Here is an 18409-nt window from a genome sequence, read left to right as displayed (position 1 = left end):
GCAACTCATGACAAAATGGGGAGATAGTCATACATGGTAAAAAAACATATTCAGATAATAGAATTATTTATGTAACATTACCAATTACTCGAAATATTGCTTGCATGCACATGTTTGAACTCCAGGTCATAATCGGTCTTCAACAACATAAGCTTGACAGATAAAAGAACTTTAATTGACATGTTAAAAGGCAGGTGAATAGTATGTTGTGGTTATGCCTGGTTAGCGTTATGTGCTGTGAATACGTTTATGCAAATCAGATACGGATAATACACAAACATATATGGTCTCTGACATAAATGACAACAAACAGCTTTCTGCTGTTCTATCTCTATCTATCTATCCCGTAGTCTTGTGGACCGTTGGGGCGTCACAGGTGATCTGGCAACCAGCATCCTCTAATGCTCTCGGTTTTCTGACCTCCTGATTGTACCTCTCAACCTCAAGCCCGTCCATTCTGGGATGTTGTCCTCCCATCTCTTCCTCTGTCTGCCTCTCCTTCTCCCTCCTTGCACTGTGCCCTGCAGGAATGTCTTGGCAAGCCCTGATGATCTCATGACATGGCCATACCATTTGAGCTTGCGTCTCTTGACCAAGGTCAACAGGTCTTCGTAAGGCCCAGCGACTTGCCTGATTCTGTTCTGAACTTCTTCGTTCGTGAAATGATCTTTGTAGGAGATGCCCAGGAGTCTTTGAAAGCATCTCATCTCAATGGACTGTATTCTCTTTTCTATCTCAGCTGTTAAGGTCCACGATTCACATGCATACAAGAGTACTGATGTCACCAGGGTACACATCAGTCTGATCTTTGAGCCGAGTGCAATGTTCTGGTCGTTCCAGATGTACCTCAGTTTTGTGAGCGCTGCTGTCGCCTGTGCAATCCTGGAGAGTACTTCGGGTTTGGATCCCTCATCTATCACAATTGCTCCCAGGTATTTAAAGCTGTGGACAGTTTCTAGCTTTTTGCCATCCACTCTTATGTCAGTGCTGATGCCATTGGTGTTGTTGGTCATCAGTTTAGTCTTCTCTGCACTGATCTGCATGCCATAGGCTCTAGAGGTTTTATCAAGGTGGTCCACTAAGCTAGCTAGCTCCTCTTATTTTCCTGCTAGGCCATCAATATCGTCGGCGAAACGTAAGTTGGTGACTGCTCTGCCTCCGATGTTGACTGTTCCTTTGTGGTCTTCAAGTGCATCAGTCATGATTCTTTCCAGGAAGATGTTGAAGAGAGTTGGTGAGAGCAAACAGCCTTGCCTCACTCCGACTGTGGTTCTGAACCAGTCCCCTATGTTGCTGTTGAAGTAAACTGCGCTGGTGGCTTTGTCGTAGAGGTTCCGTATCACTCGGGTCAGGTTGGCATTGATGTTATACAACCTCATGGTGGCCCATAAAGCTGCATGCCATACTAGGTCAAACGCCTTCTTGAAATCCACGAAGACGTGGTAGAGGTCTTGCTGATGTTGGAGGTACCTCTCACACAGTATCCTGAGGTTGAAGATTTGCTCTGTTGTACTGCGCCTTGGTCTAAAACCTGCTTGTTCCTCTGCGATGATCTTCTCCGCTTGTGGCTTCAATCTGTTTAGCAGGATCTTTAGCATGACTTTGCTGCGATGGCTTATTAGGCTGATCGTGCGGTAGTTCTGGCACTGTTGTAGGTTGCCTTTCTTGGGGAGGGTGATGATAAGTGACTGGGTCCACGGTGTTGGCCACTCCCCTGTCTGCCAGATCTTGTTGCAGATGGTTGGGAGGGTTGTGATCATTGCTTCTCCCCCTGCTTGGGACCTGCTCTGCTGGGATATTATCCATTCCTGCTGACTTCACCTTTTTCAGCGATTTTACAGCTGCTTCCACTTTCTGCTGTTCGCTGCAGTTGAAAGCTTGCATTGCAGGTATGGACACACGTGTGATTTGTATTGTTTTTTTAACACCTCACTTGGCAATATTCCAGCTATATTAAGGCGATCTGTATATAATTGAGTCCGGACCTGAATATCCAGTTATTGGCATGAAACGTATCGATCTTAGCAATTGTTATACGAGCACATGCATCAACCAAATCAGCACCAGGTTACTGGTAACAGATATTGATATGAAAAAAATCATTAGATCCTACAATGTGCCATATCAGCTATGCATCAGTGTGTAAATCGCACAACACCGACACATGTGTGTGATCAGGTAAAAAATAACACGTTGCTCGTTTCATTAACTTTAAAATATTGAACGTTGTTCCTGAGGCCAAGAAGTCCTAAATTTTAATCAGTCATCCCTCGAGTAAACACAAATTTGAAATGCAATACGTAACTGACCTTGTTATTTTGTATCGGTGCTCAGCATATGTACATTTGTTTGAAGCAGGTAGAACCTAAAACTGCATATAGCTTTGCTTGATCTAGGTGAGTGAGTTTAGTTTTACGCCGCACTCAGCAATACTCCAGCTATGTGGCGGTGGTCTGTAAATAATCGAGTCTGGACCAGACAATCCAGTGATCAACAGCATGAGCATCGATCTGCGCAATTGGGAACCGGTGACATGTGTCAGCGAGCCTGACCACCCGATCCCGTTAGTCGCCTCTTACGACAAGCATGGGTTACTGATGAAAACACTGAATAGGCACCAAAGGTATTCATGCATGTAAACAGGATTAAGACAAAAACACATACATCGATGAACATTGAAACTCACAGAATTAAAAGGTTTCTTTTCATTATTAATGTCAAGTACTGAAGTAGCCACAAACACACGGGACATTATAAGAATTAGTCCATAATTCGTCCCCTCCCTTAAAATCACTATAATAACTGTACTCAGATCCAAGCTGATCCAGATAATTAATTTGACTAACTTACCTGACTTGCCATCTGTCTCTCGACCATTTCTACTTTTACTGATAAACATCTGCCTGATATCAACCAACTAAACTACCACTATTAATATCTTCCTACTACAATTACACTTATATCCGAATAACAACACTAATATACTATCACCTACAAGAACAATGACTTTTACGAATTAAAATATAGATAACATGTTCTGACACGTTAATGTATGTTTCAAATCAATTATATATAGTGAACAAAAAAAAGAAACTTCACATTTGGAGAAATGTATTAAATTGAAAAAGGGTAGGATAAGGTAGTTATATGGGTGAGTATCATTATGCCCAGGTCTCACCTGACAGCATCCGCCCATTACTCCGGTTAATTCTCCGATGGCGTCAACTGACTTGCACTTGCATGTGTTTGTGACAGACTCACAATGTAGGCTAATATATCACCATAAAGGATCTCACCCATGTGATTTTTTTTGTCCTAAACATGTGATTAGTTCATAAATGTGTTCATAAAACATAACATCATTATTTATTTATTTGTATATAGTTATTATTCCAATGCAGATGTTACACATTTGTACGTCAAGGACGTGTTTTATGCTTGTTATGATACCACACACTTACAAACACATACAGTGTCAGGAATTATCTCTGCCACTGATTCCGATTCAGTATTTTGTTCCTTGCTTTAGACCTATTGCTGGCTCGCTTATCTTCCTGCTAAAGTATTTACTGCTTGAGTATTTACAGTTCTTCAAATGTAAAACAGTCTTCAACATAAGACTAAGATCGTCTGTTGTATAATAATGACTGGAAAATAATAGATTTTCTTCCTTTCCCGAAAGTCGCGGACACTACTGGAACATGCAAATCATAAACGATTTTAAATGATGAATATTGGCAACATCCTCTCATCACATGTAAATGTTATACCGTCTAAAAACCGTCATTTAATAGGCGTCATATCGCACTTTTATCATGGCACTTTTCTGTACATGTACCCAAATTGGAATAATTTATTATAATCATCCACTGTGTACCCACTAGCATTTGAGAAATGGGAACAACCTTGCCCATTGTTTGCTAAATTTGCTTTTTGCATTCTTCTCTGCACATAATCAGAAGACTTTCAGATTACAGGGCGTATCTATGGAATCCTAAAGGGACATTGTCGCGTTGTCGCCCTCTCAAAATCAAGCAAAAAGAGGCAAAATTAACCAAAGCGCGAAAATGCGACAATGCGACATTTCGGCCATTTGTCGCATTGTTGCTGTATCGCATTGTCGCGTTTTGAATAACATTTTTCTATTCATCCAAAGGGCGACAATGCGGCATAGCGACAATTTTACAAAATATGTCGCGTTGTCGCATTGTCGCCCCATATATAAAAAGCCTAAAAATGCGCAACGCGACATAATGAATATGTTGCATTGTCGCCTTTTTCGTTTACCGGTGCGCATGTGTAGAAAGTCAATAAGTCTACGCATGCGCAGAAAAAGTTGTACTCTATTTTAGACTTCTGTGGGCTTTTGTTACTTCCAATGGTTTTAAAATATAGTAGTACTCGTAATGGCAACGGGGCGCTGCTTTTCTTGAACTTTTTGTAAATCTTTCATAGTTGCTTTGAAACTTATTTCATATTTTGTAAATGTCGGTGTATTTAGCCAATCAAACGTGTTTTAGCAGCAAGACAAATTCTTTGCGCTCTTTTTCATTGTAATGACGGCACACGGTGGCCCTGTCATTTTAGGCGGGGTAATTCGCTGTGCAGGGTTGCGTCTCTTAGACGCACCAGAAAGCTATGATCATAGGGTTCGAATCCCAGCACCATACACATTAATCACTTTGGACATTTCTCCAATATCAAGCTGACAGGTTTTGAAAAACTGAAATAATGTTCAAGGCGGCAATAAAATTCAGGCCATATCGGCATAAACACCAGGTGAAGTCCTCGAATAGGTGACCATGTTCGACAGTTTGGCTCCTGCGAGAGTGTTTTGCTGTTGAATTTGGCCGAAATGTGCCTCTGTTCAGCCAGCAGTGGATACCAGGTAGAATGAGATGGCAATATGACTTCAACCCTCCAGCACCTCAAAGACAGCTTAGGTCGCATTCTCCCATTGGGACTGAGAATTGCCGGTGTAATAAAGGCTTTGAACGTGACATTCTGCTTGGAGAAACGCCATACAAATGGACTGTTATCATCATGATATAAAAAACACGATAAATTCGCTTGTCAGAGTGGCGTACCCTTGGAGTGCCAGTAACCTATACTCACTCACTCACTCACTTTTTTCAAGTCTATTTGAATGATCTATATTTAATCCTGGACATGCCATGATTCACAATGCATCGATAATTTTCTCAGACGATACGATACCCAGCGATACACATGTACCTGTATCGTCTTGTTTGAAACATAGACCTATTCAACCTTAATAATTTTCATCACAATTGCCAATAGCTAATAGTGACTGCAACCAGGTGATGAGAAGTATATCTACATAGCATGTTATAACATATTCATGTCACGTTCATACTGGAAAATCTGTGTTGAAAGCAGAGTTGATGTTACTTTTCCATGATCATGTGTTTATGAATCAAATATTGACAGTACCGGGTATTCGCCAAAATGTGAGTGTATCCTGCCCCACCGATGCCACCTGTCAAGAACACATGCAAATACATGCGTCAAAACCCTTTCCACGTCCACACACAAGGAATCCGACTATATTATGAGTATGTGTTGTTATTTTGTTTGTTTGTTTAACACCGAGGCAATGTTACAGCTGCATGCTCGATAAATAATCGAGTCTGGGCCAGACAGTCAGGTGATTGACACCATGAGATCCGACTTACAAGGCAAAGGCAATTTATCTGTTCTCCTGGAGCACTCGAGAACATATGGAAAAATATTTGAAGGACAGTGTGATTTATTGTGAAACACTATTGTAATTGCATTACATTGTCCTAATATAGAATTCGCAAAAGGTTCGTGTGTTTTGTCAATACCTTGTTGTCGGGAATGTATCATTATCTAATTTGTACTGGCATTGTGTCTTGTGCTGTCCTCATATGACCTGAAACATCCGGGCAATGGAAAGTATACCGATTTATTATATTCTTAAGGGTGAAATACTGTAAATATTGGTGAAAATAAAAATGGTATTTTCACTGAGTAGATTAACATGTTATATCACTTTTGCCTGGAACTCAAGGGCTAGACTGTAGTTGGGTTGCGTAAAAAAATGCAGACTTACTCGATGTCTCGATCATTTATACACAATGATAAAAATATAACAAATAACGAGTGGCGCAGCCACCAGTGAACATATCAGCTTTGTCAGACCACTCGATGAAATATACATGTTTTTGACAACATTCACAACATATCCTCTATTTATCTATAATTTCAGAAACGCGGCGTGCTTATACGCAATGCCGATTGTTGTCATACGGTGTCTACAAAGTTACGTAGTCAACGATGATATGTCATGACAATGGTTTCGCTGCTAGGGTTTCAACATGTTCAATATTAAAAGCCAGCTGCAGCAAAATAAAAATATTTTCTATTACTTATTGTTGCTATGAGAATATGAATATTTAAACGTTCTTCACTATTAATCATGCATTGATCTTCATGTTTTCTGCATCCAACTGTTTAGCATACGAAAACAGTATTTGAATAATTATGCATCGGTGACAAACAACGATCCCGTCAGTGCGGACATGGATTCTTAGTACTTAGTGTCTGTGCTGAGTGAGTGAGTGAGTGAGTGAGTGAGTTTAGTTGTACGTCGCACTCAGCAATATTCCAGCTATATGGCGGCGGTCTGTAAATAATCGAGTCTGGATAAGAAAATCCAGTGATCAATAGCATGACCATCGATCTGCACAATTGGGAACCGATGACATGTGTCAACCAAGTCAGCGAGCCTGACCACCCGATCCCGTTAGTCCCCTCTTACAAGCATGGGTTACTGAAGATCAATATTCTAACCCGGACCTTCACGGGTCCTGTGCTGAGACATCATGAGTCATGGGATAGTGTAAGTTCCCAAGATCTCAAGTTGTCATGTTCTATCACGCTGTGCAAGTTATCCTCCACAGTATGACCTTTTACAAAGGCTTATAAACCGAATGATTCACGCAACATAAATGTCTTGATTACATAAGAACATTACAAACATTGCATAGGAACTGGGATGTCTTTGGATCAAAATTGTAATTATAATAAACGGAAAGTGTGTTCCTGTAATGTTAAGGAATCAAATATACTATCCCAAAAAAGAAACGCATAGGCGTTTTGCATTTTAAAAAATCTATTAATTACCTATTGTGTTCAAACATTCGTCAAAATATGTTACAAAAGTGTTGATAACATGGTTTTACAGAATTGCACAAGTGATAAGTCGACTTTACCTGAAAATGTTGATTTTGATGAGATTTCTTACAAGAATTAAAAGGGCATCGCCACAACGCAACAGAAATCACCTTCCAGTTGAAATTGAGCAGCAAAGAGCATGCACTGTCATGCACTGCACTAAAAATCCAGATTACTTTCGGAAATCAGGATCCGTTTTGAAGGAGTTTCAAGGTCAAATCACTACGCCAAGTCTTGACGCTGCGACACGGAACATCGCCACTGAAAGAATACACGCTGGAGATTACCAATTTTCTGTTGCCAGGCGTCTGAATGCTAGTCTGAGCACGATATCACTGCTTGCAGCTCATTCCAGCCAAACAGGTATAACAAATGACCGTCCCCGTACAGGCAGACCTCGAGTCACCACTGCAGCCCAAGAACGGTACATCCGGGTACTACATTTGCGTGATCGTACTGCCACGTGTGAGAGCCACCCGGCCAGGTTGCCTGGACTTCGGAGGATATCCGGTCAAACTGCACGGAACAGGTTGAGTGAGATTGGACTGAGAGCCAGGAGACCCAACGCCGGGACCATGCTACGTTGTCACCATCGCGCTCATCGTCTCCGTTATCTAAAATTATCCCTTGGTTGTATAGACATTCCCTTCTTCTAAACTGATGTATAAATTCATTTATTAAAGTCTATTTGTGGACGAGTTATACATGTTTGAAAATGCAACATTTTCGCAACAGATTTCTGGGTTATGCGTTTCTTTTTTGAATAGTATAGTTATGAGATGTTGACGAAAAGGTGAGGTTATCTTGTTTATCATGCCCTGACACTGTAAAACGAACGTTTCACAATCATTTTACCATGATATTCATGTAAATGTTACAGTGAATATGTAAAATCCTTTTAGTGATAATGTATGATGTCTGATTCACTCAGTGATTATACACAATCACTGAAATTACAGGGATTGTACATAATATAATCACTGAAAAATAGATTGAAATTTTAGACACATTCCCTGAAATCACTTTTTATGTAGTTTGAGGTATATTTCATCCAAAAGATATGGAAGTTTTGTATTAAGCAGGATTGTTTTGCTACAATGATGTCTGTATTCAACATGATAAAATTTATTCATTTTTGATTTACATAAATACACACAAATAAATATACCGTCAGCCCCAAGGACCAAACAGACTCGACTATCAGCCGAGTGTCACTAGTCAATAAAGAAAAAAACAAACTCTTTTCCATTATCATAAGTAAAGATCCATTGGTGTGTGTATGACTACATCATACGCACATGTTTATGAATTATTATCAGGCGGTGTTTTGTGCTTCTTCTGCAAATGATATGGTAATGAACTAAATGTATTTAACTCACGGTTACATGTGGCAGAAATAGGTTAAAGTTATGTCAGTAGGTTGGTGATCTTGCATACTTCTGCAAATATCTCTTGGTATTGTTAGCCTGTGGCTTGTTTGATAATCCATTCATCTTGTAGAATATTCAATGTGCTATATCTCTATATACATTTAGATTTATTACGTTTACTACCCGCATCAATGGAGTCTCTTGCGTTTGGGAAATGGGACTACACAGTGTTTGGCGTCATGGTGGCCGTGTCTGTGAGCATCGGCATATACTACGCCATTGTGAGCAGGCATGGTAGGCTGGACGAATACCTTCTGGCTGGACGTTCGATGACCTTCCTTCCCGTCGCGCTGTCTTTGATGGCGACGTTCACTTCGTCAATTACCATGGTTGGAGCGTCAGCAGAGGCCTATGGCCATGGCATCATGTGGATTCTCAGTGAGATGGCCTTCTCCGTGGGAAACCTTCTGGAAATCTTCCTTCTTTTGGCACTTCTGAGGAGACTCAATATCTCTAGCCCGTTCCAGGTAACCATATAAGGAGTTGTTTTGTAGCTGAACAATTATAGAAACGTCGCACTATTTGTGTTACAGTAGAGTCGTGACCTCATTGGCCATTTCAAAAATGTGTTCCACACTAACAACAGACGCAACTATAGGTCATTATATTATAATGCAAGAGTTCTTGTAAAATGCCGATCTAACAGATTTGAAGCCTTTAATCTTAGAGTATATAAATGACCTATCTTTTGAAAGGTTTTTGCTATATTTCAGTTCCTTGAGGGCCGCTTCAAGTCTCGAGCTCTGCGCCTCATAGTGACAGTGCTTGGATGTGTTGAGAACGTAAGACTCGCTGATACACACAGTGCAATGCATGATGTCCGTGATACTCAAAACTAATCACTAATTAGCATTGTGTTTTCAGGAATTTACACCATACATTATCAGTTTCTGTACTTGAATGACGACTGGTTGCTACTCTGCCCGAGTCTGTGAATGAATGCACAAAGGAATTCTTAAATAACATCGTTAATTTATAATAAGAAGAAACGTTGATACCATATGAAACCACGTTCCTCATCGTAGAAGGTCAAGTAACATATGTATGAGTATCTATTGATCGTTTACTCCAGCTTTCGGCATACATTTTTTTGCGGAATGCCATATCGCGGTGCTTTAAGCAATATGAGCCTTATAATATATTGTCAGTTAACTTACATTCAACGTCTGCGGACATGCAGCATGCGATTAATCGACCCTGAATAAGACAAAACACTTGTTATTAACATTCAAGTTGATCTTCGTCATAAATGTATGTGCATGTTAACCGTCTGATCCTTGAAGAAGACCTTTTAAGGAGAGGGGGGTAGGTGATGCTTTAGATATACAGCAATGATCTGCTGCCTCAAAAAGTCTGTTACAAGACCTGCATCGTATGGGCGGGAATTATCAGTCTCCAATGTAACGTTACGTTTTGCATTTGCATTAAAAGTACATGTTCTCGACGGCACTCGTCCGGGTAGCGTTAACCATTCAACTGCAATTAACACTAATCAGTTGTGCTTGCTAATGGGTTGTGACGCCACAGAATACCATTCCACTCCATACCCAAACTGAAGACATTGAGCCATATACCATTTCTTGCATTTTCAGCTTTTCTACTTGGGCATCATCTTGTTTGGACAAGGCATGGCATTGGAGGCAGGTAATGGAAAATATATCTGTGCCATGCATGATCGTCACCATAACCGTATACCCAGTAGCAAACACGACATGCGCAACATCTGTCCCAAACTGTAACACACCCTCAAGACTAACGTAGCACACCTGTACCACGCCTTCGGTATCAACAGAGAAGGGCAGTTTGTATTCTCGCAGAAAGCAGAAACTGAAAACTTTTCCACAAACACATGACGACATAACTCAGAACATGTTGCGAGTAGGAGTGAGTGAGTTAATATTTATCGTCACATCGGCAATATTTCAGCCATATCGTGACGAAAACATTTTATAATTATAATAAAGATGAATAAAGTTAGAAATTAAAAAACCTGTTGACGAAGAACAGTAAAACTACTAGTGTATCACAGATATCCATTTAAAACTAGCAATTAAATCTAAAATATTGGAACTAGAAATGACAATACAATATAAAAACAGACTGTAGATTGCTAACGACTGAAGGTAGATCACCATACTAGGGACCATGGGGACTTACAGTACATTTGCTACCTGCATGGACCCTAGGTAGTTGGATTTACACCATCCCTTCAGCCGTCAGCAAGTTTAGACAATTTAGCCATAAGTTAAAATAACTCATATTCTACGCTACGAAATGTTAGCCAAAATTAAAATAACAAGACTACTACGTTTAAAACTCCTGATACGTTTAAATTGACTTTGAAAGTTTTGGGGCTTACATACCCTCTCAGGAGGACAATAATTTTACGATACTTTAACCCCTTTCGAGGATACAGCCACTAACAATCACAGTTGCTAATTAATACTACCATCTTTAAAATACCATTTATCTATTTACAAATCATTGAACAAATCTAATTCTTTTAGAAATGCAATAATTAAATGAGAACTAATATTATTAAAAAGATCCTTCATAGTTCGTGATTTGAAATAGTTATCCCTAGTGATGGAATATTCAACACAGTCAAGCAGGATATGCTTGACCGTGATTCATTCATCACAAGGGATGCAAAACGGAGGATCTTCGCCTTTCAATACATATTCGTGAGTATATCCACTGTGGCCAATGCGACATCGTCGCATAATGACCTCTTCAAATCTGGACTGAAAACCCAAGTAGGTGTAACCGATATAGGGTTTTATTGCATGTAATTTATTGATACCTACTTGGGTGTCCCACTTCTTCTGCATCAGATCACGGATGTAGGCTACTGGAAAGTCATCACTCTTGGCATACAGCCTTGTGGAGAGTTTATAGTCACTCTGAATCTTTGTACATAGATCTTGATATGACAAACATGAAGCGATGTCTCTGGCCTGATATATTTCAAGTTCACCTGGGTTAATCAATGTATTGGTATTGGTTAATTGATTGTCATTACACGTCACACTTACGTCACATGATATTTCTCGTATATATATGGCTGAAATATTACCGAGGTGACGTTCAATTCTAACTCACTCACTACGTCACATGAGAACCACCACACATATTATCTATAAGTCTGTCTCACAGCCCCCGAATCACATTATTAGTCCTTTCTGCAATGCTACAGCCCTACGTGAAGCAAATCTAGATTCAGCGCCTTGAGGATGCACTAGTTGCGTGGATATGTGCGCTATATAAATATCCTATAAGAAAAATAATAATAATTCCTCAGGTCCAGAATCTCCCTTTTCATTTTGTCTCCTGTTCAATTTCAGCACATTTATTCAGAGACTAAGCTTAAGTCTAATTACCTATGGGCACTTCATCTTAAACCTGAACGACATCTTATCAACACTACCACACCTGCTGCAAACTGGGGAAATTCCAATCGTTAACATTACCGAACTGTCATAGTCTAATATTTAACGAAACCATTCCAATGAAAAAGGTTTCGCTAAGAGGCTGAGCATGGTCTGATTTACCTAAAGTATCAAACACCGGTTTGCTTGTAAAGAAGTAAGCTGATTCTGGAATCAAGCTTCAGGAGATGAGATAGATAGATAGATTTTCTTTATTTCCTCCAACTGAATGAAGATTACAATGTGTGGTAATAATATATTTTACATCAAATGATTAAGATAGATTAGTGATAGAGTCACAAATGTTCATATACATACAAGTGTTTTAGCAAGTATCGCCATTTCCTTGTAAAATGGCTTACATTAATTATTACTTTTGCCCTTTCGTATAAACTTTCCCAACACGTGCTCGTTATCGTTTATCTCTATGTGTTATCACCACCACTCGCAGCATCCTGAATGGATTGGTTCGGATGGTCAATGCCAATACATGAGTTTACAGGTTATCACCAACCGTTTTGGTATAGTTAAGTGAATTTGTATTTTGTTCCAGTGACGGGCTTCTCTATGACCTGGTCGATCCTAGTCACATCAGCAGCTGCTGTTCTCTACACCACCATTGTGAGTTCAACCGTCTTTTGAAAACTCGACATTGTTAATAACTAGTACATACCTTGTGTGTTGAAAGTCAATACATTGTATACATCTGATGGAATGTAAGCGGCATGCTTCATTTTGCCGATTAGAGATAATTGTTGAAACGTGTCTAATTCAGCAGAGTATAATTTACAAAAAAGGAGCCATTGTATGGCTATTGTATACAATTAAATGGATATTGAACAAATGTTAACATACTTATTTCACGATTGTGTCACAACGATATTCCTTGTTCGGAACGATTGCTGCACAGGCATGAACGTTTGGTCCCACGAAAACTATTCGCTAAGCCATTCAACCCGTACATCATATCATATTGGATAAACTTGTCAATAGCTGACTTCAATTTGCATCTTACGTCAATTCCGAGTGAAACTATCCAGTGCTACATTCGTATAGGAAGGGTTGCTGAGAGTGTGATTACCCGTAACAAGTTTGTAACAATACAACTCCAACCACTCCCTTTCTCAAACTAAAAATGTAATTATATTTTGTAGAATAGTTCAACTTGGAATCTGACGTTTACCTGTTCAAGATCCTATGCAACAAGGAAATCATTTGTTTTGAAACATATCATCCATAACCATTATGTCATCATTCGAGTGGTAACCGTATAATAAGTCTGTGTCAATCATGTACGTGACACGAAAACCAGCCATGATAGCTGTTTTTACTTGTCAGGTTTCCGGAGAAAAGGAAACATTAATCCTCCTCTATTGCCTTGTGACCTTATATTTCCAGGGTGGTCTGAAAGCTGTGATTTGGACGGATGTCCTCCAGTATATGCTAATGTTTATCGGCATGCTGGCGGTAATCATCAAGGTAAGCAGTATTGCTTTCAAAGTGACGTAATCGTGTACTGGGCCTAGATAGTCGTAAGTTAATGTTAATGTACGGTACTTACGACCATGTTAACACTGGGGCGGTGGGGTAGCCTTGTGGTTAAAGCGTTCGCTCGTCACGCCGAAGGCCCGGGTTCGATTCCGAACATGGGTACAACTTGTGAAGCCCATTTCTGGTGTCCCCCGCCGTGATATTGCTGAAATATTGCTAAAAACGGCGTAACACCATACTCAGCCAGCCAGCCAGCCATGCTAACACTAAGAGAGCTTCGAAAATCTAGGTCCTGATCCATTTCTGTCTCCAACCTACTTTTTGTATAAGAATTAATTGTGTTGTTAACCATCGCACCCATTTTCCTCGAGTGATATTGAAGGTCATTTAGAGACACCATGTTTTTGTTGGCTTAAATAATCTAAGCAAAATGCTCTATTGATATCTTTTTCCTGCGTAGATATTTGCTTTGTTCCGGGAATATTCGGGTTACATAGATAAATATCTTTCTACACAAATTTCTTTCAGAAATATAGGTGAAGTTTGGCAAAAATGTCAATTGCTATAAACGTTTTTGTTCGGTTGGTTTTTATACGTAGCTTTCATAATTTGCAAGTAACCAATTTATTATTGCTGATTTCGATTCTTTGTGCTTTCAAAGTCTCTTCCGGGTTCATATGTGTGTGGAATGTTTTAATGGCATGTTATGATAGACAGTTAATAATAAAAGCAGTATATAATTCTCATGATATTGAATGCACGAAATATCTTCCAATTAAATTACTGGGAAGTTATTCTTTGAAGTAATGATGGGAAATAGTGTACCTTCAAAAGATGATGACACAATCACTGGATAAGATACGATATGCAAAAAATGAAGGGTTTGTATCTTGATGACAGGGTACAATTGATAGTGGAGGAATCGAGGAAGTTTGGTCCAGGATAATGGATGGAGAGAGACTGACATTCATGTAAGTACAACACAATTGAGATTGGGAATAGACACTGGAGACAGTTGTTTCAGGATAACTATTCGGGTACTCTCACGAAGATAGTGAGTTACCTACCTTCGCCATGCTACAACAACATGAACCCTGGTGTTTCATTCCCTTTTCATCACGACATATTTCACCTCTCTTTAGATTTGACATCGACCCGACAATTCGCCATACCGTATGGAACCTCAGTCTAGGCAGGGTGGTCACTGGATTTGGTTGGCTGTTCAAGCCTGCATATCTTCAGCGGATAACATCCACAAAGTCACTCACTCAGGCCAGAAGGCACGATAGCAAGTTCAATGATAACTTAAAACGCAAAAGTATTTATGTTATTCTACAGGTAAGATATAGTTCGTATGAAATATCCTGTTGCAAGCATTATTCTTTACTTAATCATTATTTCACAGTGACTGCTGGCTGTGTTTTCCTTATGCATTACAGACAGTTATGTCAAATCCTCTATTGTCAATTACATAACACTGCAATAGTGATAATGTGTATGTGAAGTAGACTAATGAAGGATTGCCATTCAGGGCGATGTTACTTGGACTACTGATCTCACCTGCGTTTGGAAGTCTTTCGGTCATCAGTGGTCTTCTGGCATATGGTTACTATGACTACAAGAGATGCGATCCTTTGGCATCCAATCAGATCCACCAACCTTGATCAGGTACAGTCACACAGTTAGGAATGCATACTCGTACGAATGTTTGTGTATTTGGTATTCCCTGACAATCACAAAATATACATAAAGTTGGAGATAATTCTTATACGTTTTAACGCTGTATATGCGAAATCCAAAAGGCGAATGTTCCTGTTTCACTACTGTTTATTTGCAAGGTATTACCCTTCATGATGCTCGACATTTTCCGGAACCTGCCAGGAATGCCGGGCCTCTTTCTTGCAGCAGTCTTCAGTGCTTCTCTCAGGTCAGTGTGGCCTTAATAAGCGCCAGAAATGTATATCTATGGGTAATATGTAAATACACATTTCTAGGAAATATATCAACACGTTATTTGAATTGTATTTAACACTTTGATTCTGATTTCATTACAGTTCACTATCATCAGGTGTATCTGCTCTCGCAAACATAACATGGGAGGACTTTATCAAACCCTGTGCTGCTCAAATGTCAGATGTTCGACAATTAATTATTGTAAAAATAGCAGGTAAAACAATATATTGTGATAGTAGTAGATATTATTATTATAACCTTTCATTCATGAAGAGGCTAAGAACAAAATTATCTCACAATTCTTAGAGTTAAATTCTGAATCAAATCGGTTCAAAGTCTCTAAACTTCTGAATCAATAGCTGTCCAGCATCATTGTAAACTGACAGGGTTATTTAGATACTTCTACTAGGGTAATGGTGCATTGCGTGACGTGTATCTGCTGACGAGTTATATATGACTAACGACGTGGCAGTGAAGGTAAAATACGGCTGGGAAACACGTTGGTGAAGAAAGTTTTGACTCTGGGACAGGATGGAATATTATTCCGCTAATACTTAAACTTTATTTGTTGTGGCGCTACATTTAACTGGTCACAAACGTAAATAAAACTGGATACTTTATAGTGGAGCAGTATTAATTTAAAACAAGCTGTGTGTAAAATACTTTTGATATGTCTACAATGTGTGGTAATAATTACACGTTTATGTATTGAGAGGAATTTGTTTAACCTGATGTACAAATTTGAGGAGAGCGGGCGTGGCTTAACTGGTTTTAGGTCTTTAGAAACATAAGCGTAAATACTTTTGGACATATAATTAATTGACATTTGTTTATCACACTTTGATATATAGATAAATGTGATAGGATATATAGATAATATGGCGAATAGCCTATTACCTTCTGTATAGAAATATCAACTCACTTAATGCGGGTGGGACGGTTTGTACATCTGTGCACAATATATAAGGAAATGGGGAGTTTGAAGGTTTGTTGCTACACACAGAAGGACACATCCCACGTGTAGATGTCAGTACAATGTTTTCATCAGTCATTCTCCTTCAGTTGTGACATGGGGAGTCCTGAATCTGTTGTCTGGCCCTGGTTGTATCCCAAGTAGGATCAACGTCAATCCTTCAGGTGAACACGTCTTTGTCATCTAAAGCACCATATAAACCATATAAATCATCCATTTTGTTTGACTGATAAATATTTCACATTTGTTGGTTTTTCGAGAATTTACTTATTTGTTTGTGCCCATGTCTTTCACAAAGGTGGGTAACTTCTGACTTTCCATCACCTTTCACCTTTCTCGCACAAGCCTCTGATCAATGTTGCGACGATCTGTTTCAAAGGGTCGGTGGGGTAGCCTAGTAGTTAAGCGTTCTCTCGTCACGCCGAAAGGCCCGAGTTCGATTCCCCACATGGGTACAATGTATGAAGCCCCTTTCTGGTGTCCCCCGCCGTGATATTGCTGGAATATTGCTAAAAGCTGCGTAAAACTGAACTCACTCATTCTCTCACTCTGTTTCAGATTTATTACAGTGCCTCTTCAGTGACGGCTGGGCCAGTAACCGGGCTGTTCTACCTCGGGGCTCTCTTCCCCTTTGTCAATACAAGAGTAGGTCAAGATTGTGGATATATATATTCCTGCTCATTAGTATATAGCAGGATAGGCGAAATATATACTTATATATTCAAACATTCAGCTGAACTCCACACTCATGTATTAGAAATATTAAGTATGTGACATTTTAAAATATATCAATTATATTTAATTGAAAGCAATAGTGTGGATCTTAAACTCTTCATAAACATTTAAGTAACCTTATCAAGCAGGGTGTAACTTTTCATTGTAGCTATGTTAAAGGTACAAGTACATGTACAGAACTGTATTCATAGGTCTACACTGTTAAATATTTCACCCTTTCAATAGTTACTCACTTCAAGACATCCGAGTTGTTTTTGTAAGCTCCCAAGCGTGTCACATGTTTTGAGTGGCATTAAAAATCACGTGTAAAGCACAATGACAAATTTATCTAGGTAGGCAATTTCTTTATTGCAACTGAAACTACGTGTTGATGTAGATTCTAGCACATTCACCACGTTAAAAACTATACTGTAAGGCAACATATGGCGGCATATACGTACTGACTGGTGTGGATACTAAGGTAAGACTGAAGTGCATAACGATTGGTGTTTTAGTACAGTGTATAGTGATACATATATAATGTTGCTTGATGAATGTTGAATGACATGTTGATGATAAAGTCAAAAGAATATTCGAGGGATGGACAGCAAACTGATAGGAATCGAGTTAGACGAAGTAATATGAGCGATAACATCTTGCGATAAGAGTATGACGTCTGTTGATTGGATTCTCTTCATGCTCATCGCTTCTAATAACAAAACAACAACAACAACAACACGAGGCCATGTTCATAGTATCCGAGATCCATATAACTGACTTTAGAAGAAAATCATTATACAACTCAAGAAACTATCAACCATATAAAAGAAAACACAAAACATAGTTTAAGTATTTCTGCAATGGGATAATGAGCTGTTTCCTACCATCCTCTCTCAACAGAGCGCTGTTCTTGCATTACTCACTGGACTCAGCTTTCTGACGTGGCTGGCGGTCGGTGCCAGTGTTTCCTCGGGGTGAGACAGACGCCTCTTCTACCCCCTGCCCCGACAGATCACTGCCCAATTGCTGACATGTCGATGTCATATTCAGCGACTTATAACATCACCGTGATGAGCCCTAACTCAACAAACCACACATTCCAGAAATTTACTGGGTAACGTATATATTTTGTATTTAGGTAGTTCTAATCGTCACATTCAAATCTCGGTGGTACTACTCAGTGCATCGCACAGATCACA

At 39.4% G+C, this 18409-nt stretch overlaps 1 protein-coding gene across 1 annotated transcript; it reads left to right on the top strand.

The window, feature by feature from the left end:
• Window positions 1-8669: 8669 nt before the first annotated feature.
• Window positions 8670-17079, top strand: LOC124259816 (sodium-coupled monocarboxylate transporter 1-like). Its single transcript, XM_046694018.1, has 9 exons — window positions 8670-9118; window positions 9365-9433; window positions 10244-10295; window positions 12633-12700; window positions 13478-13558; window positions 14471-14541; window positions 14713-14908; window positions 15409-15497; window positions 17055-17079. Exons 1-9 carry the CDS (start codon window positions 8783-8785, stop codon window positions 17077-17079), a joined length of 987 nt encoding a protein of 328 aa, XP_046549974.1. The 5' UTR covers window positions 8670-8782.
• The last annotated feature ends 1330 nt before the right edge of the window (window positions 17080-18409 follow it).

The sequence above is a fragment of the Haliotis rubra genome, unplaced genomic scaffold (assembly GCF_003918875.1).
Source record: "Haliotis rubra isolate DU_JTF1 unplaced genomic scaffold, ASM391887v1 Scf739, whole genome shotgun sequence".
Taxonomy (NCBI): Eukaryota; Metazoa; Mollusca; class Gastropoda; order Lepetellida; family Haliotidae; genus Haliotis; species Haliotis rubra.
Note: the sequence above shows the minus strand (reverse complement) of the source record. Positions and strands in the feature narration are given on the sequence as shown.